At 38.6% G+C, this 26,894-nt stretch overlaps 1 protein-coding gene across 13 annotated transcripts in view; it reads right to left on the reverse strand.

The window, feature by feature from the left end:
* Positions 1–7,621: 7,621 nt before the first annotated feature.
* The window catches only part of ELAVL2 (ELAV like RNA binding protein 2), a 170,390-nt gene continuing 151,117 nt past the window's right edge, over positions 7,622–26,894 (reverse strand). For 10 of the 13 annotated variants that reach the window (XM_084628901.1, XM_084628891.1, XM_084628900.1 and 7 more), the window contains 4 exons: positions 19,388–19,541; positions 16,545–16,770; positions 10,840–10,878; positions 7,622–10,342 (listed from right to left, as the gene is read on the reverse strand). In XM_084628901.1, the coding sequence (XP_084485027.1) occupies positions 10,012–10,342; positions 10,840–10,878; positions 16,545–16,770; positions 19,388–19,541 (750 nt within the window). In that variant the 3' untranslated portion in view covers positions 7,622–10,011. The remainder of the gene's footprint in view (positions 10,343–10,839; positions 10,879–16,544; positions 16,771–19,387; positions 19,542–26,894) is intronic. The other 3 variants (XM_084628896.1, XM_084628897.1, XM_084628899.1) reach the window with 2 other exon arrangements.

Genomic DNA, 26,894 nt, shown 5'->3' on the forward strand with positions numbered 1-26,894 from the left:
GAGAACACTTCAGCCTATGCTTTCCCACTGAACTCTAATGGCCTCATTCACACATTGAATAGAAAAGGGTGACAGAGCTTTGTGGCACCCCACATTACCTCATAACACCCCCTGAATCTTCCCTGTAACAAAAGCCCAAGTTACTGGAGTACAACCCAATCCACTCCCAGAAAGAACAGCAAAGCACATCAAAACCAGCTCATTGCTCATGGTATTGAAGGCAGCTGAGAGACCTAAATCTCAGGGCTTCTCTATGTGCTGCAGCAATGCACAGCAGAGGGATGTCATTGTAGAGCACTCTAAGGTGTTGTGCCGTAAGTGCCCCGTGTAGACGCTGCTGGTGTCATCTAAACAGTTCAGAGTGCGCGTTAAGCAGTACAGTTTCAAACAGGACTACATCAATGTGCACTAGGTGCCTTTTAAAAAGCGCCAGCAGGGTCTACATGAGGACAGTTAACAGTGCAACAGTTTATAGTGCTCTACAATTTACACCCCCCTGATGAGCACTGCTGCACCGTGTTGACAAGCCTGCATTATGTATGCATTCATTTTTGCCTGTTACTACACGATAGCGTTTCATACAGGTGTTCCAGCACTAGTACAGGGGCACACAGACCAGTACAGTACCGGGCAAATTGGCTGAAGCTATCGTAAAGAACAGAATTGTGAGAGAACAGATGAACGTAATTTGTTGGGGAATAGTCAACATGGGTTTTTTTTTGTTTGTTTGTTTGTTTGAAGGAAATCATTCCTCACTAATTTATTAGAATTCTTTGAGGAAGTCAACAAGCATGAGGACAAAGGAGATCCAGTGGATATAGTGTATTTAGATTTTCAGAAAGCCTTCAACAAGGTCCCACACCAAAGGCTCTTAAGCAAAATAGGCAGTCATGGGATAAGAGGGAAGGTTCTCTCATGGATTGGTAACTGGTTAAAAGATAGGAGACAAAGGGTAGGAATGAATGGTCAGTTTTCAGAATGGAGAGAGGTAAATAGTGGTGTCCCCCAGGGATCTGTACTGGGCCCAGTCCTATTTAACATATTCATAACCGATCTGGAAAAAAGGGCAAACAGTGAGATGGCAAAAATTTGCAGCTGACACAAAACTACTCAAGATAGTTAAGTCCCAGGCAGACTGCGAAGAGCTATAAAAGGATCTCACAAAACTGGGTGACTGGGCAACTAAATGGCAGACGAAATGTAATGCTGATAATGCAAAGTAATGCACATTGGAAAACTATACATATACAATGATGGGGTCTAAATTAGCAGTTACCACTCAAGAAAGATCTAGGAGTCATTGTGGATAGTTCTCTGAAATTATCCACTCAATGTGCAGCGGCAGTCAAAAAAGCAAACAGAATGTTGAGAATCCTCAAGAAAGGGATCAATAAGAAGACAGAAAATATATTGCCTCTATATAAACCCATGGTATGCCCACATCTTGAATACTATGTGCAGATGTGGTCACCCCATCTCAAAAAGGATATATTGGCATTGGAAAAGGTTCAGAAAAGGGCAATAAAAACTATTAGAGGTATAGAACAGCTTCCATATGAGGAGAGATTATTAAGACTGGAAAAGAGGCGACTAAGGGGGGGGAGAGATACAATAGAGGTCTTTAAAATCATGAGTGGTATAGAGAAAGTAAATAAGTGTTATTTATTCCTTCTCATAATACAAGAACAAAAGGCCACCAAATGAAATAGGCAGCAGGTTTAAAACAAACACAAGAAAGTATTTTTTCATGCAACGCACTGTCAACCTCTGGAACTCCTTGCCTGAGGGTGTTGTGAAGGCCAATACTATAATGAGGTTCAAAAGGGAGCTAGATAGATTCATGGAAGATAGCCGTTGATGGACCTATTAGCCAGGATGGGCAGGAATGGTGTCCCTAGCCTCTGTTTGCCAGAAGCTGGGATTGGGTGACAGGGCATGGATCACTTGATGATAACCTGTCTGTTCATGCCCTTTGGGGCACCTGCCATTGGCCACTGTCAGAGGACAGGATACTGGGCTTGATGGACCTTTGGTCCGACCCAGTATGGCCTTCTTACGTCAATCTTTGCTCTGAGCAGTGTAAAATAGCAAGATCTCATGTAAATATTGCCTTGCATTTCTAGGTTTACTTAGAATTTACTGCCAGACAACATTTTGGTAGCCTCTGTCAAATAAACGGATGTTTGGTTTTAGTTCAATTCTTAGCAGACCCATGTCAATCACAATTGACCTGGATCAGCTTGCTAAGCAGGTGCGTATCTGCACTATGGGTGGATTGTTTCTTGGGCATCAGCACCTTTTCATTGTTAATGTCTCCCTACAGTCTGCTCGATGTGACGCACATTGTGAAGGGGTATTACTTTTACTGGAGAGGAATGGTGGGAGAAACGGAAGGGATAAGGTAGGAAAAAAAAAAGATGGAGTGAGATTTTGAAGGGAGAGAAAAAAGGGACGGAACACAATATAGTTAAAGGAAGAGGAATGAGGCAACAGAGAATAGCTAGAGGTGCAATAGGAATTACATTGAAAACACAAAAAGAGATCCACCCAAGATCTAAGACAGGGGAAAAAAAACAAAACATGGAGTGAAGAGTAAGGTTACAACAGCAAGTGAAAAAGTTACATTTTTCAAAGATAAACATATCATTTGGAAGCAATTTCATTTATGTACTGGTTTTTAATTGCAAGAATTGATGACATGCCTTCAGAATGCATCACATCACACCAAATGGCATGTATTTTCAGACATTTCCCTTGGAAGAAACACCCAGAACCCACTTACAAGAGTTTTTAGCCCTCTGATCTTCAACAATTAATATTTTCTACCCTGCTCAGGACAGTGCGATTTGCTTGCACCTGCCAGGGTGGGCCAAGTCAAACAACTGCCTACATCAAAGCGAGCACCTTACTCCCAGTCTCAGCAGAGACACTGATTTTTACAGCTCTGGGCTAACCTGCAAGCTCTCACCCTTAGATGGTAATGGAAAGGCAGCACAGCGAAGTGGACAGGGAAGGCAGGAGACAGGTTCTGTTCCCAGCTCAGCCACTGACTTGCAGTACGATTTTTGCAAGTCACTTCCATTCTTTATGCCTCTGTTTTCCCCCCACAATCTACCTCGCAGTCTACTTAGTTTGCAAGTTCTTTGGGTCAGGAACTGCCTCTTACTATGTGCTCACAGAACACACAGTACAGTGCGGCCACTACTTGGTTGGGGCCTTTAGGTGTTATCTTAAAACCAGGAACATTATTTGTGAGGAAGCTTAAACTGACACTCTTTGGCAGATAAAGTGCTTCCCTTTCAGTGGGATCAGCCCATCACATTTTACAACAGTGAACTATTTTTTTTTTTAAACTAAGTTCAGAAGTAAAGTTTATGTGCATTCTTTGTTTGTACCTAAATGAAAAATGCAAAAAAAACCCACCCCTCAAATTTCTATTTTCGAGATACTAGAAAGTTCTGCAATAGGGCTGAGGCTGTGGAAACAAAGGCGGATACTGCTGTTCTTTGTAGTAAATTTGCAACATAGATCAGTGTGAGAAAGTAACTGATCCAACCAGGTCTCTGGAGTAAAACTTTTCAGACAGAAAATACAAGCTGTCAGATAGGATACACAAGCAGCCTGAAGTGAAGGATGTAACTAAACTGTTTCGGTCCACCAGAATAGTGCCAATGTTAATCAAGGACAGAAAAATAAACAGTGTCACCTGCCTTTCACTGACCACACTTTACAACTGCATGTCACAGCACAAAGAAACTTAACATTCCAATAAAAGAAAGCTGCTCCTTCCTCAATCCCAAAGCACATGTAACTTTTAAAAGCATGTTTGGAATAATTTTTGTCTAAAGAAAATGAGGGTCAGAGTGAAGATCACAAGGAGCAATAGGCCAATCTTGGTCTACTTTTTAAAAATATTGGTTTAAATTATTATAGGACAAACCTCGGCAGCCACACACAAAAATGGTCTTAGGAAAAAGCACAACGCCTCGGCAGATAAGTGATGTGCCTAAAGTTAAGCCTGTACTTATGGTTCATTAAAGTAATTTAAACATAAGCATATGCTTGTCTCAATGGGGGCTATATAATATGATAATTGAATGGGTAAAAAAAATTGACTTCAGATTAGCAACAGGCCAGACAAGCTAAATATAAATCTATGCATTCTTTTTAAGCCACACTGGTCTTGTCCTTGATAGAAACAAAACAAGTTTGGTCTTAATTCCCATCACAAACTGGAAAGTCAATAAACTAAAGTTACATGAGACCACAAACTCATTTATGTTAGGTTGTGAACTGATGTAGTGCATATGAATTACAGAACTCCGTGGACCAGATTAATTTTCTATAGTTGTATTTGATTTTAACGAGTATCAGGGGGAAAGAGGGGAAGAGGACAGGAAGTCATGAAAAGTGGAAGTACCAGATACAAAAAAGGAAGTATCAGAGTACTAGGTCTTGCTGAAGTAGGCCACACCAACATAGAAATTGTAGTAATAGTTACCAGAAAAGCAGTAATAAGACTCCAGCTGGTTTGATAGCATTAGATTAGAGACCTTAACAATATTGTCAAAAACAAATGCAAAAAGTTACCATCTTGAAGTCATCAGTAATTTATATTTATTGGATTTTACAGAGTTCCAAGCCCAGTTACTGTTAGTAGTAATAAAGTTGTTATTTTTGGAAAACGCTATTCACTCTGAACAGAGAAAAAACAGCACCTTACCATGTACTTTTAAGCATAAGTCCCAGGAAGGTGATGCCAGGAACAACTAAAATCTATGGAACAGAAAAGTAGAGTGGGAAACAGGACAAGTTATTCAGATTTGATTTATCCTAAGTGTAGGATTCATTCCATGCATTACCACAATGCATCTGTCTACAGTGAACACTCCACATATGAAGCAGAGAGTTTTCATGATTAATCCTTTGTGTCAGCAGCCATGAAATATCACACTGGAAGCAGTCAGATGTCATCTTGGTCAGTCATTAAACAGAAACATTTTTTCAAATGAGCTTAAAAATGAGGAATTCAATGCAAAAATTAAGTTCTCTTGTAGTTCTGAGAGCTCTGTTTATTAGCAAGTTCCAGGTGATTCGTTTTATATTCTGGTAGGTTACTGGTCCAGCTACAAAAGGTGCTACTATACAAGTCTGGCAAGGACAACAACTCAGATGGGAAATAAGTATATATTATCTTAGTCCTGACTGAGTTGGAACCTCATTTCTGGCAAGCGGCTTTAGTTTAGAACTTTTTTTAGATTCTCTCATGATAGGCATAAAATAAAACTGTAGCAATTGTATTGTTAAATGTCATAAGTAATCTATTGCTTTTCAACTCAACTGTGAAAGTGGTAACAAATATTGTACATCAACTCACTATTTCTAAATATTCATAATCTTTTTCGGAGCATAATCTAATATGAAGAGCATGACGCAAAAAAACAGCTTAAAGATTCTGAACTTCGCCAGCACATTGGTAATAGGAGACAGCCCTCCATTCCTAGGTCACTCATTTCAATCCCATCTAGGGTAGTTACCAAGAATCATTAACAGCTGATAGCTGTTTGGCAATCTATATGAAATGCATTTATAGTCTCAATCCTGTTCCTAATAGACAGGCACCCACATTACAAGAAGTTACACTCAGTTAGCAGTCTGAGAAAAAACAAATGCCTGCTTACTACTGGAAGCAGTTCTCTTCCAGACTAGAGTTAGTTGAGGATTGGTCCTGCTTTGAGCAGGGGGTTGGACTAGCTGACCTCCTGAGGTCCCCTCCAACCCTGATATTCTATGATTTGGCATATAGGTGGTACGTTTGTCCCGCTGCTGGCAACTTGTGTTTCAAAACATCTTCTATATAAAAGACTGTGCATGTCAATCACCAGCACAGTTCATCTGCATTTCTTATAATTACTAAATCCATTCTGTTAGTCTCCAAATGTTTTCCTGGCTCTGACATTTTAGTTTTAACTGTAGTTTAATTTTAATTTTTCTTGTGCATGAATTTGCAATATGAGAGGATTTACCAGGTGTCTGCAAAAGTTAGTCTAGCATAAGGTGCTGAATACATACAAACTATATTTGTCAGATATATTTAATAAATATTATACTTCAAAAGTTACTGCTCCCAACTCTACCCACAAAACAATTTTTGCATCTCCCATCCTATTTCTCTTGTGAATACCACAAAAGCTTGCATCTGTTACAAAACCCATTTCTGTATAACCTCACATAGAGCTTTTACATTTGTTTAATCCAGTTATGAACAGCGCTAATCAGAAATGCATTGCTGTGAACTTTTGAATCTGTGTTCCCCCAAACAAAACATTCTTCTGTCAAACTGCATTTATAACAACTGGCATTTAGGGTTGTGTTCCCAATTGCAAACTTGCTTGTGTACACACAGCCCTTTGAAATACAAGTATATAGTATTAAAGACAGGTATTCGTGTAAATATCACATTTATATATAGTTGAACCTAAGTGATAGCTTCACTTAAAAATATTGGTTTGAGGGGAATATAGAGAGAATATTGAAGTTATCTTCCAATGTAAGCATGTGACTTGAAACCATAGGTTTTCCTTTCCCCTAGTGTGAAGATTTGTCCCTGCTGGGACTTGAACTCAAAAAAGCTCAACCACTTGAGGTTAAATAAATAAAATTAAAAAAAAAATTCTATTTGCTGCCAGGCATAGAAGCTCTTACATCCTCTTTTCAGGCCTCCAGCCACCAAAGGATATGATGATGATATAAAAGTCAGCGTGTACACTTTTTAGTTAGAGCAGACTGAAGCTTTTTCTAACACCGTAGTTACGGATTAATCTACTAAGTATTAATATCTATATCTAACTCTTCTCCCCCCACCCACCCACACGCAAGTAAATCCCACTTGAACACAGAATATCGACCAAAGCTGCAGCACATTAAGAACACACACCATATGGTTATGCATCTCAAACACAATAAGAGTAAGTGAAAAACCAAGGTGAAAGGAATTTAGGAATATAGTAAGAAGAAGAACTGCAATGATAGGAAATTTCTGATGCTTTATTACAGATGTTGGATGTTCAGGGAATTGAAGTGAACAAAACCAGTGAGATTAGGAGAAACTCTTTAACAGCAGATCGGGGAAGAACTTTAAATACTAATTGGGAACTGTCTCTGCAACACATACGCTAACAAGAAGAGTGGTGGATTAATTAGAAATGTATAACCCTGGTTTTGGATACAGGGGAAAAGATTAATACTGTAAAATAATCACTAAAATGACACTGCCTCTACATAGTAAACTTAGTTTCTTTTCAGGGTTGCACTTATCCAATGCGTGCTATTGAAATGACCTAACATCTCAGCTTGCTACAAAAAAATGTATTTGGTTTGTACAGACTAGGCTGAGTTCTGGCCTCATTTACACCAGCACAAGCTAAGAATAACTCCAGTAACACCAATGGAGCAATTCTGAATTTACCCTGACTTAACAGAGAGCAGTATTTGGCTCCATTATTCCCCCCCGCCCCTTTGCTGATCAACCTGTCCACTAGAGGAAAACCTTTCACCCAATGAGAAAGCATAGCTATTAAAGCAGAGGAAAAAGTTAAAAAGATCTGCTCGTCAGACTGTCTTCCCTTCAACTTTGTTTATTGATGTACTGAACATGAAAAAGTACAAAGGATCCAAACACAAAAGAAAACATGTACAGCCTCTTAAATACTAAACAGAATATATTTTCTATTCCAACAGATGTGAAGTAATACTGTACAACTTCAAATAAATACCAGCCTTACATTTTATTAAGTGCTCTGATAAACACTGTAAAGTGAAACCCAATTTACATGCCTTCTCATCAATGCCTTTGTTTGCTACAGTAGTATAGGAAAAAAGCATGTAGCTACTGTTTTCCCCATATTGGAAAGTTTTTTATTTTCTAAAGTATATACAAGTTTTAATGCAGAGGATAAGCTTCAACAATCTAAGTGCACCTAAGAATGAGAGAGAGTGCTCAGGAAGTCAATTGAGTTTTGAATAGCATTGAGTGGGTCAGCATGAAAACTCGCTTATTCACTTTAGCACGCGCTTCACAGTATATGTACTGTACTATACTGAAAAATTTATAACTACAGTCTAAAAGAATAAGAACCAAAAGCAACTGCAAAGATAATGTACAACTATGTTATGCATAGCACATTGCTTGTTCTAAGGGGAAGCATATGAGCATCTCAGTTTATACAAAAAGCAGGACGTAACTATATAGTTGTCAGTGCATCCTGGTGAAGGCATTATAGCCCTCAGCTTTTTAAAAAATTTATTATAAGCTAGATGCTAATCAGAAAATATTTTGTATTTTTTCTTAAATTTCTTCAATACATGGTAAAGACTTTTATTTCCCCAAATAGTGATTTAAGCATCATACAAAGTTAAATTTAATAGTATACAGGTATTTATGATTTTTGTATGAAAAATGTAAGGAAATTTGTTCAAATCCTATGGTTATACTCATTTTTACCACAAACATATTTATAAACAAAAATGTAGCATCACCATAAACAGCTGAAGCTAGACTATCTACAGACAAAATTAGCAACAAATCTGATGCACTGTAAATTCAAGTCCTCAGGACAATGAAAATGAATAAGCAGACCTCAAGTAACAATGTTAATGCCATTTACAAAGGAAAAAACTCATACGAAAACATTCAAAATCTGAACATCACTTGGCAACATAAGTCAAAAATAAACCAAAACCAAAATTAGCTGAAAGGTTCATAAACGCAAGGTCTTATTTACATTACACAAAGCTCAGGTGTTAGCCTTGAACGTAACTTTCAAAATACTTTCAAATATATCCAACTCAGACTGCTTTCGCTGATTTGCTGCAGCGCAAACCATGTGCAACGTCTTTTCTTAAGACAAAACAATTCTTCAAACAATACTGCAAGTACATCACTAAACACCATGAGCTCTATCTGAAGGGAATTCTTTAGGAAGAACAGATTTTTTTTCCCCCATCTCTCGGTAATTTAAATTTCTTGCCTGCTCATATATTTTTTTTTTTAATTTTCATTTGTTTCAAAATCACAAATTAATGTGAGCCACCTATCACATAATAACCAGGATGATCAGAGATTTCACTGATGATTACAACAATGAAACCACCAGTGTTTCCCATTGATTCTACTTCTTAATACAAAGATCTCAAAAGTATTTCTACATCATAAATCTTTCTAAATTTTCCCCCAACCATTGCAAATTTCCTGGTAAGTTTTAAAAGCTCACTAGGTGTCATATGAAGAGATTTCTCAAAGTATTCAAGTCAAAATATTTGTTCCAGGACCAGTAAAAAGTTTCTCCAAATTTTTCTTTTTTATAAAAATAGATGCTTTTTTTAAACCCACATCAAAGAGGCTCTTATCTCTTTGGCAAGGTACTGCTTTACGAAAAGTTCTCCAGTATTCTTACAATAAGCTTTTATTATAATGTACCCCCCCCATCCCCAACCCAAATCATAATTACAAAATAAATACTGTTTATAACTTTATAAATAAAATGTAAACTTCAAAATACTTTTCTTGAACAGACAAAACAACAATGCATTAAATGTAAATTAAACACAAAGCTAATCAGGAAAATACAACATAAAACAACCAAGTTAGGGATTACAACACAAAGCCTCAATATTTACTCACATGTTCAAGGCAGTTATGTAAAAGAAAAGAAACTTCTTCCCTTAGCTGAAACATTTTAAAAGGTCCACCTTCTCCAAAGAAGGCAATAGAATGCATTGTGACAGGTAAAAACCCTGTACCTCTTGTCCATATTCAAACATAAAAGATATTTAAGAAGTTTTAATTCAAATACTAGCAATAAAAAAATGTCACATATTCTTAGGATGCTAAGTAGTCATTTTATCCCCATTTCAACACTGACTTACAAAGACATTTACTAATGTATAAAGTTTCTCTTAACTTGCCTTTGTTGTATAGTTTTCATATATAAATGGATTGAGGATAACTCATTAGGCTTTGTGCGTTTTGTTTGTTTTAAAGGAGACCTGCAAGACTCTGTCCCCAAGACGGTATCCATTCAGGCTGGCTATTGCCATGGCTGCCTCATCATAGTTGGTCATAGTCACAAATCCAAAACCCTTGCACTTGTTTGTGTTGAAGTCACGGATGACCTTCACATTGGTTACTGCTCCGAAGGGTCCAAACATTTGCCACAGAATGCTCTCATCTGCATCAGGTGCCAAATTGTACACAAAAATGCACCACCCTGTTCCTGCATGTCCAGGGATATTAATTCCGGCCAAACTGGTCATTCCATCAATGGTCATTGGTGAAAACCTACTAAACAATGTGGGAAACAAAGAATCAAGAATAAGAATAAAAGAGGGGCTGTTTACAGTCAGTTCCCCCCAAAGCTATTTTTTTTAAAACAAATGTAGACTATTTACAGTTTGCATGAACATTCCAACCAAATTAAATTTCACATTGTAAGTTACATTCAAAGTGTACGGAGATTATGCACAATGCTGAATGGCACTACACAAGTGACTGGCTAGAAGAAATAAACATTTAAAAAAAAAAAGAAAAACCATGCCAAAAACTTGAGGATTAATGATAAAAATCAAGAGGAATTCCATGGAATAGATACAAGAGGTTTTCCCTTTAGTGAACGATGGACTGAAAATGAAAACTGTTTCAGTTGAATGTCTCGACATGCAAAAAGAACCCAACATAAACCTTAAGGGGAAAAAAAAGTATTTACAATACTCCAAAATACTTTCTCTAAAGAACTAGTTTGTTGGAAAAGTTATTATCAACCTAATATGATTCTTTATTACCTCTTTACTCCATAAGCCATATTGAGCAGATTGTCCAACCTGCAAAACATTTAGCAAAGTATTCAGTCTCTGGATTTTCTCCTATTCTAAGGAAACTCAGTATATTATTGCCAGTTTCCTTGAACTGTATTCCACAGAATGTGTATGGGAAGTCTGAAAGCTGCTAAGAACTGTGACATACCTTACAATACATGAGGTTACTGCAAGAACAGGCACATGTCCTCAAACATGCACGCTCACATTTCCATCAGGTAGTCGTGTGTAGAAACAAGTTTCTAGCCTCCAGATTAGCGTAGAAAGTTATGCAGTCACCAGTGACCACAAGCTCACTGGAGCTCTCCAGAAAAATCAGCTTTCATATAAGATTCAGCTCTTATTGAGAGACATTGATACTATGTTGATGGGGAGCATAGAGGTACCCAGATCAGTGTACATTTCTCTATTATTGACAGTTGTTAGGAGAACACTTAAATTATAGAAATAAAAACATAAAATTGTTCAATATTCTCAATTCCACTTAGGGTGACCAGATGTCCCGATAAAATCAGGACTGTCCCGTGTCCTGACCGACGTACGGTCAGGACGCCATGTGTCCCGATATTTTGCTTCGGCAGCACTCCGGCTTTTGGGGTTTTTTTGCACTTGGGGAAGCAGAAAACCTGGAGCCAGCCCTGGTTGGGGGGTGAGCCTGTGGCTGCCCCCCCCCGCATGTGTCCCAACATTTTGTTCTTGTCATCTGGTCACCCTAATTCCACTGTTCTTGTTTTACTGGAAATTTATTTCCAACGTAGGAAGGCAGACCTGCTATTAGCGTTACACTTTTCCCCCAGAACTTGTTAAGTAGCAGTGTCAATGCCTCCTTGCCCAGCTGCAAATCCTTTGATAAGTGGAATGCAACCAACGCAAGGATGCCAGAGCATCCCTGAAGATTTAAAACTTAAGAATTAACATCTAACCACGTGATTCTCAAACAGTGAGGCTCCATGGAAAGACTCCAACTTCCTTCTGGGAAAACTCATGCATGCCAAGGGGAAAAAAAAACAGAATATTCCCTCTTACTTTACAGTTTAGGACTCTACAAAATATGAATTGCCTGTACATTCAGTAAAAAGGGAATGGTTTATTTTATGCTGAGTGAGATGTTAAAATCAGCTAAACGAGGGGAAAAAATTAAGTAGCTGTCCTAGTTCACATTAGGACATACATCCACAGTGCACTCTTCTTTTAATAAGACGACCAAAAGATGTGTTTATATTGGGAAGTGCCTGAATAATGCCTATACTGCCGGCAGAAAGGCAATATAATGCTTTGTATCAACATCTCATTGAACACCTATTTAAAGGGAGGATGAAGATAGGGGAACTACTCTCAAAGGGCAAAATGGGATTTTCCCCCCCAATGTACATTCAGTAATTTTTCTCTGAGACTGTCAATGAGCACCATTTATGAAGGTGTTTTGTGATGGGATCATATCCAATAGAACATGGACTGAGATCACCAAATCACATCATGTCATGCCACTGAACAATCAAACTGCAACTTTTCAGTATCTACTCACTTGAGTTGATTGAACCTGTAATCTAAAGGTGAAATCTCAATTATTCTAGTCATCTATTGCCAACACAGGGTATTGTATTTGAGCTGTCTTAAGAAAAAAAAATAAGAGTCCCAAAGAAACCTACCCCACGACTGCTATTTGTGAATAGTAAGAAATCTGAAATACTGTCATGTGCGTTATATAGTTCTCTTGAAAACTTTAGAAAAATCAGTTTGCACCAAGCTTCTTCTCTGCAATACATGGAGCTATGATCTTCCTAGAATGTATTAGTCAAACTACTTTTAAGAATGATGACAAAGTTTTGCATCTGTTCTTCTAATTTTTTTTTTTTTATAATAAAACCAACTGCTGTATTAAGTTGAAGAGCAACAGCAGGTTGGTATAATACCCTAGTAGGTATTATAATGGGAAAGAAAAGGAGGCTTGCTGCTTGTGGTAACTCAAAGCTACGCTCATAAGTGAACAAATAAAACTAAATATTTTCTAACTATGAAGACTAGATCCAAGTTCCCGTCAAAATAATAAATTTCACTATTACATCACCGCAGTTTGATTTCCTATTTCCAACTTTCAGTAACCCAGAAATTCTGATCTGCGAACACTGCTATCATTTTTATCGTTTTCTGAAGCACAAAATGAAATGAGTAGCATAATTAAAAATTCTATTTTAATTTCAAACAAAGCTACAGCAACTTCTGGGAAGGAGAGGCTTTTTCAAGTGCGACATGATAGAGTTTGTAGTTTTTTGCCCACTCAGTACTTACCCAAGAACCACTGGTCATGAACTAGCATTTTGTGATCATACTTGCTTTAATTTACGACCGGTACACCATTAAAACCGAAGGACATCACAATTAAGTTCTTTATATTGATCAGTGTCCCTTCCCCACTCATATTTCCTGTACAATACACTTGTATCATACTATGAAGTGTTTTAAAATGAACTTACAAAACAACTAAGCCAAGTTTTCCAAACGGGGGCACCTAAACAAACAGTTTAAATTTCAGAAGCATTCACCACTCACCTCCTGTGTATTTTATACTGAGAACTGAAAGTGCTCAGCATATCTGATACCCAGGGCACTTATTTGGGTGCCTTAACTTAGATACAAATGTTTAAAACTGCTCTAAACCTTTAAAAATTAAGTCAATCTATTTAGGCAGAATTTTAAACTGACATTTAATCTTGATGGAATTTTTCTATAATTAAGTTAGAAACGAATTTAAGGACAACCCTCAGTAGGCATCACCTCACGGAAGGAAATAAATTTACCACATAAGGTCTAGTCTACATTCAGATGTTGTACTGGTATAACTATGTAGGCTAAAAACATCACACCGTTTAGCCAGTATAGATACATTGGCATAACTGTGTTCATATAAAGGGGCTGCATTATTATATGCGTGAATAACGAATATTAAGGTAGCTTATTCTCCTTCCTGTGCAGGAATAAAGCCACACTGCTATAAGCACATTTATACCAGTGTAACTGTATCCACCTGAGGGGGTTTGTACTAGTATAGCTATGCAGCTGTTCTTACAGCAGAGCTACTTGTTTGTGCAGACATGACCACAGTAAGGCTTCATGCACTGGTGAGCTTGGCTTAACCTGAGTTAGAGGCTCTGGATTCTACAGTGCTCCAGTGCACCAGACTGGAAATTCAGTGAGCATTTCAGATTACATTTAAAAACAAAGGGACAACATTTTCAAGAGTGATTTTGGATGCCTTGATTTCTGGGCACTCAACACGACACAGTTCAGAAGGGCCTGATAATATAATCAGTACAACAGAATATCCCTTGTCTTCTTCAATTTGAAATTTAATTAAATTTCACGTTGGCCATACATTTTCAGGATACTACCAAATTGTTTATCAAAATCCATGTAACTGCACAGCAGAAGCTATTAGAGGGAAGTTTACTGAGAGATATTGGGGATTATGGAACCAACATATTGGGTAGATGTTTCTCGTGAAGTAATCAACAAATGAAATAAGAGCTTATATACTACAATTATGTTTGCTATACAAGCCCTAAGATATATATAATGGATGTAAAATTATGACACATTTTAAAAGTTAACACCCTATTGACAAGACAGCATGTTCTGGAGGAATAAGTCAAAAAGGACCCAAATTCAAATCCTGCCTCTGCCATTGATTCACTGTGTGGCCTTTAGCCAGTAATTTCGCTTTTCTGCCTCACCTTCCCCACCTGTAAAAATAGGGAAGACCACACTTCTCCATCTAACTCACAGCTTGTGAGATTCAATTAGTGTCTACAGAGTGTTTTGAACACAAAAATATTACAACAAATACTATGCCTTATTGTTGAGTTTGATAGGACAATTCACATTTCCCTCACAGCAATTGTTTCAAGCTGCTTTCAGACACAAGCAGACATCACTGCATCTGTTTGCACTCTTTCTGCAACCATATCAACTAGGAAGATTATTTTATATTAAACCTGCAAAATTATTTTCCAGGATCTAAGAACAGAATAAATTCCATAGCTCTGGAACACATGGGATCCTTTAGGGAATAGTAATAGCTGGCATATCCCTATTACTCACATAACTAGATTAAAAGACTGGGACAGACACCATGATCACTATTCAAGAGATAACACGTACAGATACTACACCACTGGTATTAAAGATACCTCAGTTATAATGGCTATAAGAAGAAAACAGACTTTTTAATGGAAAAAACTGTACCTAAAATAGGAATGACTCTGGGATTTTGATGGCCAATCTTACCAGAAGGTGCTGAATGCCACAAGACAGAGGCCTTGGCAGCAAGAATTATTTACCTCTGTTTTCAGGTCCGCAAAACAACTCCCCCATGAGCTTACTTCAGCACAGTGCATTCTGGGATGTGTCGTCTTAGCAGTGCAATTTCCACTCCTGCAGTCAGCACTGGAGCAGGCAGTCTGCATATGGAAAAAGGGCAAGTCTATTTTTATTCAATATTCAGCGGTTTTCTGCAGCTTAATAATCTTTTTATACCCTAGTTAAGGAAATCCACTGAATACTGAATTAAACCAGTTACCCTTTCCCCTAAGACAGACTGCCTGGTCAGCACCGGAGCATTACTGGACGGGGGGGGGGGGGGGGAGGCACTTCATGTCACCAGCACTGAATGCCAAGAGGTTGTGGAGCTGTACGACTGTAGTCGCTGGTGATCTGCTTAGCGGAGATGTAAACAAACATTTAGAACGTCTGCCAAAAATGTGGTCTATGATGTTTGTTTGGGCATTCAGCCTTCTAGTGAGGGTGGCCAGCTTGCAGCTTTTGTAACTGTGTGTACACTTTTCAAGGAGATATCAGCTGATCCAGTTTTTACTTAGAGAGAACGAAGACTGTTTTTACTGTATATTTAAGTTTTTCAATGTTTAATGCATTCTAGTCACACACCAGGAAAAAAAAAAGCAAAAAATCACTGATAGAAAAACAAAAAGCCATCGGGTTTATGAATGTAGATACAGTATTTGTTTCTCACCATCTGTCCTTTTTGATACACTAAATATCACTGAGAAATGTTTATGGCTGTAAACTCAAAAGCATGGGAAAAAAGATCCACACCACACAAGATATGTGGCTACATTTTAAAAATGGAAGTGTAGGGTCAAACAAGGAGATATATGGCAAGCTGAATTTAGATCTCTAACTAGACACAAAAAAAGTAAGTGAAAGGTAGGATGGGGGATCATGTTTTGGCTGTGACACACCATATGGCCAAGGAGGAAATTAAATGGTCTAAACCAAAGTTAACTGAATTGACTTGCTTATGAAGTCAATAATACCCTACGAAATTAAAAGTAACTTTAAAAATCATGACACTCTACCGATGCCGGCTTGGGAAAAAATATCCTGGCTTAACATTAAATGTTGCTAATTAAATAGCTTAACCAGACCAGAGCTTCTAAATATCTAGTAGACAGCAGTGCTTTTTTTTTTTTTTTTTTTTTAAATTGTTCTGCACCTTGCATTTGGAAAACTTTCAAAAATATGAAATCTCATATAAAGGGCGGGGAGGGGCGGATCACTTCAGGAGGAGAATGGGGCAGGACGAAACTGAAATGGACAGGCTCGTGGCAATTCCAGAATTCAATGGTTCAGCCATAAACGTAACATATTTGACTTACCTAAAGCGTTGAGCCTGCTGAGCTAGAGGTCCTGGATACCTTCTGTTTGGAGACTGATACAGCTGGGAAAGGATGGCCTGATTGGTTTTTTGGCTTGGATTGTTAGCAAACTTTACGGTGATTGGCTCTGTGGCACCTGGAGGTTTCTGCCCATTCAAACCTTTGATAGCTTCTTCTGCTTCAATCCGCTTGTCAAATCGGATGAATCCTACACCTCTTGATACCCCTGCATAGAGTGAAAGAAGCACATGTTGATTAATTCAGGGGACTTGTAGAATGCAGAAGATTAAATGTAGGTTTACAGGTTACCATAAAGAAGAAACTTCCACAGCAGAGATTCAGTTCTGGCAACAAGTACAAAATGTGACTTTTCTAATACTACCCAATCCTATTAATTACAAATACAACAGGCCACACAGTACATCTGAGCCACTTTGTATGCAAAAGGAGATCGGGGAGGGGAAAGGGAATTCTAGCTGTGACAGGATTCAAGCAGTTAGAGGGGGAAAAAATTCTGAATTCAGTTGATTCTACACTTGTCTTTACCTGGCACTTTGAAAAAGACTTCAGAACCAGCCATACAGTAGACTAGATAAGGAGGAAAAGACTAAATTATTTTTTAATTAAAATACTTGTAGCAACATCCCCCCAACTTCCAGCCCATTTAGGGTGCACTGGAGAAAGGATGCCTACAATAATTGTGCCATGTTCAAGACTGAAGTACAGATTCTGGGTTGCAACAATGGGAATTTCTGCTATTTTAATCGTCAGTGTTCATGTTCCTATAAACTTGATGCAGGATTTCAATATTTCACTGCACAGCATTTTAGCTCCCTCAACAAAATAGCCTATTTCCAGCTTTCCTTGTCCATAGATTTAAGATATATTGTGGAAGGGAGGGGGTGACTTGGAAACATTTGGTGCAGGCAGAAAGCAAGGAGGGTACGAACAGTAAAAAAAGAGGGAAGGACTAAGGAGCACATTAAACCTCAAACAAGTGGCATAAAATGAATTCACTTTACTTGGACAAATTAATGGGAATAGGAGGAAATTGGAATTATTCAGAGGCCTACTGCATTTTGTTTCATCAGCGAAAGGACAAGGAAAAGTTAGAAGTTTGTCCACAAGCTCTTAAAATTATTTAAGGGAAAAAGAAATTCTATCATCAATCAATGACCATTTAGAACATCAAAATGACAAGGAACAAGAGTAAGGAAGTTTAAAGAGCTGAATGGCACAGACTCAACTTTGCATTTCTTATCTGTCAGTTTATGTCACAACATTATTCTTCAGATCATTTTGAATCTAAAGCTTCCCTTTGCCTTTAAAATAGTGTAAAAACATACTTAGAAGGCTGCAGAATACTTTTCTAGGACAAAAAAAAGTTCTTACATTAATTCGTATGAGAATGTGTATTTAGGGTCTTCTACCCACTGTATTTATTAGGGTGTACTAAACACTGTATATTTATACATTTTAGAAGTCTATTCACCTGTTTATTTTGGTACCAGATCATACATGCTATTTCCACATGAATACTCATGAGAAACGTAATGAGTATTTAGTGGACTGTTTGTAGGTCTTGGGACTGGAAAACTGCATATTCTAATTCTGGCTCTACCACAAAATTGGTGTTTCACTTGGGCAGATTGCAATATGCATCTCTCAGTTTTTCCAGCTATACAATACCTACATGCAATTGCACACTAATTATCGATAAGTTTTCTCACACTATTATACATAAAACATACTAAATTTGGTGTTATGCTTTCAACAAAGTTCTGAGTTTACTTTTCTTTTGTAGCCAACTTTATATCCTGTTTAGAGAACAAATTAGAAAGGTCAAAAAATGTTTCTTTCCCATGATTTTGTCAAACACTGATATTACAGTTGGACATTCCATCCACCAAATGGTCACTATGGGGGTCAATGCGATCAGAAAGGAAAAAAAACAGACATGAAGTGGTCAGGGGAACGGAAGGGACTGAAAGGTTTTTGAGAGGAGAATCATTTTCTATGCCCCAGCACTAGTTGTACATTGTTTAAATACAGTCCATGAAAACGGTCTCCTTTTTTATTTGATATTCTGTGCCAGCCTTTATAGGAGAACTTTGGTGTAGACAGAAGATATACTACTTCTGAACTTCAAGTCAGCCAGTTGAACCGTCATGAGTATACAGAAAAATGAGACATCCTGTCCGAATCGGACTAGTAAAAAGATGCCGTTGGACGTTTTGTGGCATCCAGTCTGTATCGGAGGCACATGCTAATAAAAGTATCTAACCTACCAGAGTTCCCAGTTTGCTTTTAGCCTGTGCTAGCCCTGGTAAGTACAGAATTTATCTGCTCCTAATGATCTCAAAGTTCCTATTCTTCTGTGTGCACATAGTAGATGATGCAACCTTGAAAACAGTCTTAACAGCAATTACCAGTTCGGGTCTTGTGTAATCCTAGCCTGAGAGAACTAGCTGTGCATTACTGCATAACATTTTGCTTTTTATAAAAAGATTGTTTATTAGCATTTTATAAGGAGCATGGGGACTATTTTCACGCAGCAGCTTGGAAATGAAGATTATAGCAGCTGTACATTTATTACAAGCCATGAAACAGGCTTCAAACCTGCACCTTCAGGGTAGAAATGACTCAGGCTGGCTCACTCCACTCCCGATCTATTTTTGTCCATGCATATTTATGAAGAATTCCAGCAGAAAATTGCATTTTCTGGCCCACATATACCTTTGATATGTTCTGGATGCAAGTCTGCCGCCTTGGAAGGTGGAATATTTCACAACCTGCCAGTCTGAGAAAGTGAAAGAGACAGTGCCGAGCAGCTGCCTACTTACCAGTGACTTGGTCAACTAGAATACGAGAAGTAATAATGCGTCCATATTGAGAAAAGAGCTGCTCCAGTTCCTTCTGGGTCATTGTTTTTGGAAGTCCACTGACGTACAAATTTGCATCTCTGATAGAAGCTGAACTTGGTCGCGCATAGGAAACCTTGGGAAAGGGAGGGTAATTTATTTTTCTTTTTTAAAAACTACTCAGACTATGATTGAAATGGGACAAAAAAAATTGTGTCGCCCACTTATTCAAATGACTACAAGGTAATTACAAAAATACTGCTCAGTGAGCTAAAACTTAATTTTCAAATGTTGCCTTAAGCGTCAAATAATCCAGGGCTTTGGAGCGGAGCCCGGAGCACCTCCGGAGCAGTGGAGCTGCAGGTTTTTACCTGGAGCTGGAGCGGAGCCAGGGCACAGTTCCAAAGCCCTGAAATAACCAAAACACCACCACAAGGCAAAGGAATAGGATTTATTTAGTACCCCAAGCCAGTTAAGTCGTAGTTTAAAGCCGTATTCCAGAGCTGTATTCCAAAGGAGAAGAATGGTGTGTGAATGGACACTTAAGCCAGCTGTTGGAGTAAAAAAAAGTGCTCTCGACACTAGTTTAAGCCCTTTTGTGATCAGATTAAAAACAGAAAAAAATATCCTATCCATTTCTTTATCAGAAAAATCTGCTGCATTTTTATCCATTCATTTCATTCTCCCTACACACTAAAAATGCAAGAATTAAAGTTAGCTTTGAGATCAGGGCCACAGATGCCTTAAGAAAGGCAATCCAACACACTGGCAGCTTTGCTACTTCAGTATTGCAATTGTTGCCCTGCTCCTATTGCACAGTTGTCTGACTCTCCCCCAAATAAAATACAAACCTTCCTAAATGTTAGAATTAGACAAACAGGGCTAAAAATGCTAGATAATTTTGTAACTCTATTTTTAAGAATAAGTAGCCATGCTGGTTTTTTGCACATTTTGAAACAATGCTAGGGTCCCCCAACCAAATCTGACTGATAGTCTAAGTTCTCTGGATTCTCTTGGACATCAGATATTGGGAATTCTAACCAGTTACTTTACTGACTACTCAAGACACCTCGCTACAATGGGGATAAACATTTCTGCGAAGGTTTTCAAGACTATGTGCCTAAAAGCAGGCTCCTAAATCCTTAAGCCCTTAAAGCTGCAGCCTGATTTCCTAATATGCTGAGCATCCAGCACTCCCATTGAAGTCAACATAGCTAAACTGTCACCTTTATTGCTAAAGTCGCATCAAAATCAAAGTCTGTACAAACAGAACAGGAGGGGCAGAATGCATCATCTGGCATCTTTCCATTTCGGGTAGCTAGAGAGGTTACATTTTATCCATCTTGATAATCATTCCCCCTCCCCCACACACTTATTTGACATTTATCCAATCCAAAACAACTATGAGAAATAAAGTAGAAAATTCTCAAAAACATCTTGGTTAAAAATCAGGCAGCTTTGGCTCTTCACTGAGGGTTTTTTGTTTTAAATCCCATAAAAAATGTTCTGTACCCATGCTATTCAGGTAACCTTAATGCTGTTTTCCATTTAAAGGACAAACAGATAATGTCCAGTGTTCTTGTCGACAAGGAGAAAATCTAGTTAGGATTTCAATCCTTCACTTATTAGTGGCAGCTTATCATTATTAGAGTTTTAGAACAAGGATTAACCATATATTCTAAAACGTGCTGAACTATATTGTGGACCCAGACTGGCCTATGCCTAGCTAGATGCTTCATAAGTACAATAAATACAAATGCGAGGATTTGTGAGCTCCTCATTTGCTAACAAGGGCCATACAAGAACCCAGAATACCCACAATTTCAGGTAGCTGAAAGCACTTGTCCTCTAGTCTCCCAGAACAGTAAACTAGTACATATAATATGGTATAACCATATCATTTCTTCCATATCTACTTTGCCTCTTGTGGTATACAGTACTTTAGATTTTTTTTTTTGAAGAGTGCAAATTTAGTGCTTGTGAAAGATGCTGTATTAACAGAATTAGAGCCTCATGTCCTTTGTCCACAGAATAGGAACAGCACAAACTTACCATACATGGCTCAACTGGTTTTAACTCTTAGAATCATAGAATATCAGGGTTGGAAGGGACCTCAGGAGGTCATCTAGTCCAACCCCCTGCTCAAAGCAGGACCAATCCCCAATTTGTGTCCCAAATGGCCCCCTCCAGGATTGAACTCACAACCCTGGGTTTAGCAAGCCAATGCTCAAACCACTGAGCTATCCCTGTGGGGCAATATTTATGCCTATGTTCAACTTGAAGCACATAGACAGGACGAGACCATCCCCTGGAGCTGCAGAACAGCTAAGGAATTCAGTCCCTTTGTGCTGAGGAGCACACATGGCCCTGCGAGTAATGGGCTGACAAAAGGTACCATTAGCTGTGTTGCCTTAATTGTGACACTTCAGCCCCAATTTGACATTTCTCCTTTGTCACTAGATAAGGGAACCCCATGCTAAACCAAACAGCGACAATACTAGATATATACAGGGATGCTCTATCCAAAGTAGTGGCTCCATACCAAGTTTAAAATTACAAGTATAAAAAAAACAAAGATTTCCCTTTCGCCTGCTTTGGATCCATTGCTCTAGACATCAGCACTCACAGAAAGTAGCAAGCACATCCATGCACTATGTACGGAAAGAGTATTGACTTATCTTGTGTTAGACTATTTTATTACAAATAAAGGAATAGGTGACTGCAGGTCAGATACCATCTCCCACGGAGATGTTTCTACAAACCATAATTAGCCCAACATTTATAAATAGGCTGTTAAGTCTATTCAATTAGACTTGAATTCCAGATATTTCTACTTCTCTATAAATAGACACATTTTCTAATTATCTACTGCCTGATCCACAGAGAATGACAACTCAATTTTGTACTGCTAAAAACAAAATAATGCATTGAAGACCAGACAGCACTGCTGCACGTACACGTAGCCTCTAAGGTGCCACAAGTCCTCCTTTTCTTTTTGCGGATACAGACTAACACGGCTGCTACTCTGAAACTTAAGAGGGCTGGTATTTCTCCATCCAACACATTGCTCATCTCCCACAGTTGTGTGCGCAGTGCCCCAGTGAGGGAGTTTGTACTCAGATTCATTTGGAGGCTCTGGCGAAGAGCAGAATGACATTACTGGTTCAAAAAACAGCACTAATAGCAGCCCTAAGGCAATGGCCTCCCTGCTTGCGACCTCCATAGTACTCCTGGGAGGGGATGCAAGTCAGCGTCAGATGCTAGACCTGCCTTTGGTTGACACCCCTCTTCTCTCAATTCACACTGCTGTACATCAGGAGGCAACTAAGCTGCTGGCTACAGGAGTAGGTCAACTGCCGAATACTATGGGGGAGGAAAGGGAGGAATAAACACTGGGTGAACAGTAAGGGGGATTTCTAATACTTAAGGCATCTCTTTCAAGCCTACACTTCATGTTTCCCAAGTGTGAGCGAAAAAAATGGAGGTAAACTAGTTTCCTAGGAGAAAGGAATCCCGTGCACAAGGCTCAAAGAGACGGAAGAGATCTGCTCTATGCCATGAAAGCAGACACATCAGGGGAAGGTGTGGATATTTAGGCGACAAGGCAGCAAGATTTTTCAGTTAAAAAAATAAAACCATGCCTGTCTCCATTCGGCTGGATTGGGTAGAAATACACATTATTTCCATACAGAGCAGTGGCGCCAATTCAGAATAAGGTTCCTCCCCCGTTCTTGAAGAAACGCAGGACCCTAGTTCTCTTTTCTCCTCCCTGCCAGCAAGGCAAAAACCACCATAAAGGAGTCGTACACCAAGACCCATAGGACAATATGCCCTGTTTGTTACATATCTCAGATGCATTTTTTGTAATATCAATAAGAAAACCAAAAGTTACATTTTTAAAAAGTACTTCCTCTTTCATTTATTCTTCCTGGCAATCCCTTTCATATAAACTGTTTGGGAAAGAGTTGCATTGCATAGCGGTCTTGTTCTACGTGTAATTCTTACAAGTTTGCTTCATTGTAAAAATGAAGGGTATTTGGGCCACAAACAGCTACAAAAGCTGGAAAAGAAAAAAACCTGAATGACATGCCCCCTTCCTCTAACCCATTAGCAGAAAGCTACACAGGAGAGAGCAGCAGTGAAATGCGATCCTGTATCAGACTACTGACGGAAATAAGTGTTTAATGCTTAAAGAGTGCAACATTAGCGATTTATTCACAGAAGTCAAAGGAGTCATTTTAAGGGGAAAGAGCAAGAAGTTTTAAAGAAAAAAGGAAGGAAGGAAGGGACAGGAAGCTCAAATATAACAGAAGATTCCTCGTAAAATTATGCCGAACTGATAATATACGCTTAACAAAACTAGTGCTCCTAAAGAAAAATGCAAGACATTCACAGAAAGAAGAAAGGACTGGTATCAACAGATGGCCCGACTCTATTGCAAGAGGAGCATTTGCTTACTTGGGATTGCTAATTAGTTTCTAAACCCTACTGACATAAAATCCACAGAAACTGGTTGCTTTACCTACAGTACAGTAACTGTAAAGTACAGTATCTCCTATTCTTTATTCCCACCCTGCATCTCTTCTCCAGGCTTTCGTTAGTACAATAATTAGTTAACTGTGATTCCATATGCAGTCCATTCATGCAATCTATATGCATTGAACTAACAGCTAAAAAAATGAACTTCCACAGCTATTTCAACAGGTGAATATTTAATGGCTAAAGATCAAGGTTATGCAATGTCAAAACCACTCGGCACACAATCTAAGTTGAGAGGCAGCCAGAAAGCCTACAATTTTAATATTTAAAGATGATACATATAATACAACGCTCAACAGGCTGCTACTCTGGAGACACCAATTTAAGAACAGTTTTAGTGGAATTTTCCATTATCCTACAAACTGCAGCGTAAACAGCAAAGACTGTGGCTCTTAGAAAAGCATCTCTGAAATAGTGGCTAAGAAAAGACAGTGAAGCTATGTATTTTTAGCTACTTTTTAAAAAATACTAACTCTCTCCAAATCTCAGTGACCAATGAAGAGATTTATGCTTTTCTTAAAAATAATCTGTTACTAGATTTCAGCTTTTTGTTCTCTTACTAATGCAAATTACTGCTGAAAAAAGTGCGAAGAGAACATTAGAACATTGTCTCCACAAATAAAGAACTTTCACCAATTCCTTGGCACCAATGATTACCACAGCATACATCTCAGTGCTGTGGTAATCTATGACAAGTCCATATTTTCAGGGAGCGAGGGGTCGTAGGAAGAGTAGTTTATCACTTGAAGACACTTTTAGAAGCGTTTCTTTGCATCAACAGGGATTCCGTCTACTTTTAAAACTTTCTTGCAGTTTCACTTCTTTAAAATTGACACCCTTGGATATACATTTGTTATTTTAAATAAATTGCACTGCCACAAGATCCATCAGCCTGATAACACAAATTGACTCCAGACTGAAATTTGTCATAGATGGTATCTGTTTAGGAATAATTGCCAATTGGCTTTGAAAATAGGGACAGGAACATGCTTCAAGAAGCAAATTGTTCAAAACAGAGGGGTTGAGCACACAGATGTTTTATGAACTCCCCTTTCTATGCCTGCACAGCAAAAGGCAAAGAAATATTCTTTAATATGGTTACACTGAGGTTTTCAAGTGCTATTCTTATAACAGATTCTTTTGGTTCTTATTAGGAGTACTTAACTGCTTCGATGCCAGGAATCAAGAACTCTTCCTCTGAGACCTTACTACCAGTAATGAGATGCTGTAACACTAAAGAGAGAAATTCAAATCCCAATTGCCAGTCAGTTAGTTTAATATAATCCTTAGAACCGTAAATAATGAAGTTTTCTGCAATTTCATTCTGAATGAGCAATTCTTCCCTGCCCCCCACCTGAACGTTAAAAGTTGCATTTTCCAGCATTCTGTTTGCTTTAAGCCAGTGGTTTTCAACTCCCTCCCCCCCCCCATTTGCAGATCCCTAAAAAAAAAAAAAATCAAATGGAGGTGCAGACCCCTTTGGAATACCTAGTGTGTGCACCCCCAGAGGTCTGCAGACCACAGGCTGAAAACCACTGCTTTAAGCATAAAATCTTCCATATATATCCAGTTACCTTGTTAAACACAAATTAACTTTGATGAATCTCCTCAAGTCAGAAGAGCCAGTTCACTCTAGCATTTGTTTTAGCCAACAGTACATAAACTGAAGACACAACAATTAGATTTCCTTCTATAAAGGAGAGTTTAAACTCAACCTCTGCAAAACTAGAGTGTCATTTATTAAATGTTACCTAACACAGTTCCATCCCGGAGTGTAAATTAAATGAATACTAGAGCCAAATCTACTATGTTCCATCACAGACCTTGTATTTACAGCCAGCACTGCAGTGGATCATTTCCATTAAAATATGAACCAGAAGGATCTAGGGACTTGCCTAGTGCCATCTTTTAGGAGACAGTCTTGTTATTTTAGTTTGGTGCTCATTAAAGGTACCAGATTGACAAACACTGACAAATGGAGTGAAGGCTTCCCACACTGTCCCTCCAATGTGTGGGTCAACTCTGACTTGACACGGATCACCTCAGATGGAAGAGAACAGTTTTTTCATGTCCATTCAGTCTCAGCACAAAGACTAGGGACCATCACTGACGGTCCCTGTTAGTATCAATTTTGCCCATTAGGGCCTGGGCTGTAACTGCCAGGCAGCCATCAGACAGCAATGATTTGAAACAGATCCGGCAACACAGAGGTGAGCTGTCAACTATCCTTCCATCTGAGAGGAGACTATAGTACATATTGCTACATGGCTCTTTAGGGGTATTAGCCAAAAGCTCTAGGGTCAGGCTGAGGTGGGGACTGCAACATGGAGTTGTATGTGGGCTATGTTGCAGCTGATATTTCTTTCAGTGCATCATTCCACAAAAACAGGGTTTTGTTTTTTAATTGCTGAACATGTCCTTGATATGGATTTGTTCCAAGATTAACAGGAGAGTTGTGATAACTTTGCCTAAACTGCTGTCTCTTTACACCTGGATCAGCAGCCATGTTACAAGGGTCACGTGGCTCTTTGGTTCTCTTACCAAGCGTGCACGAGCAAGTCTAAGTGGAAAATTCAAAGTTGGTTGTGTTGCCAAATATAGCAGTTAGAACCATGAGTTCTTAGACCAAGGCGGATACATTTGTACCACACTGGGCAAGTCCCTCTTGATCTTATGTATTACAAAGACCAGGAAGAAATTTGGATAAAGATGTGCCAGGTGATCCCATCAGAACATCCACTAGTCTTTAAAGTGTTCCCAGCTGAAAAGAGACCAATCAATGTACAGTTTACAGAACACCGAGGTTACCCAGTGAAAGATCGAACAACTAAAGGATCATTCCTCAGGGTGCACAGTCTGTTTAGCCCAACTGTCCAGAACACATTCAGCCTATTGCAACTCTAGGTGAATGCCTACCCACTGAAAAAGGTTTCCTAGTTTCTCCCTTTAT

This window comes from Lepidochelys olivacea (assembly GCF_965140295.1).
Source record: "Lepidochelys olivacea isolate rLepOli2 genome assembly, chromosome: 5".
Lineage (NCBI taxonomy): Eukaryota > Metazoa > Chordata > Testudines > Cheloniidae > Lepidochelys > Lepidochelys olivacea.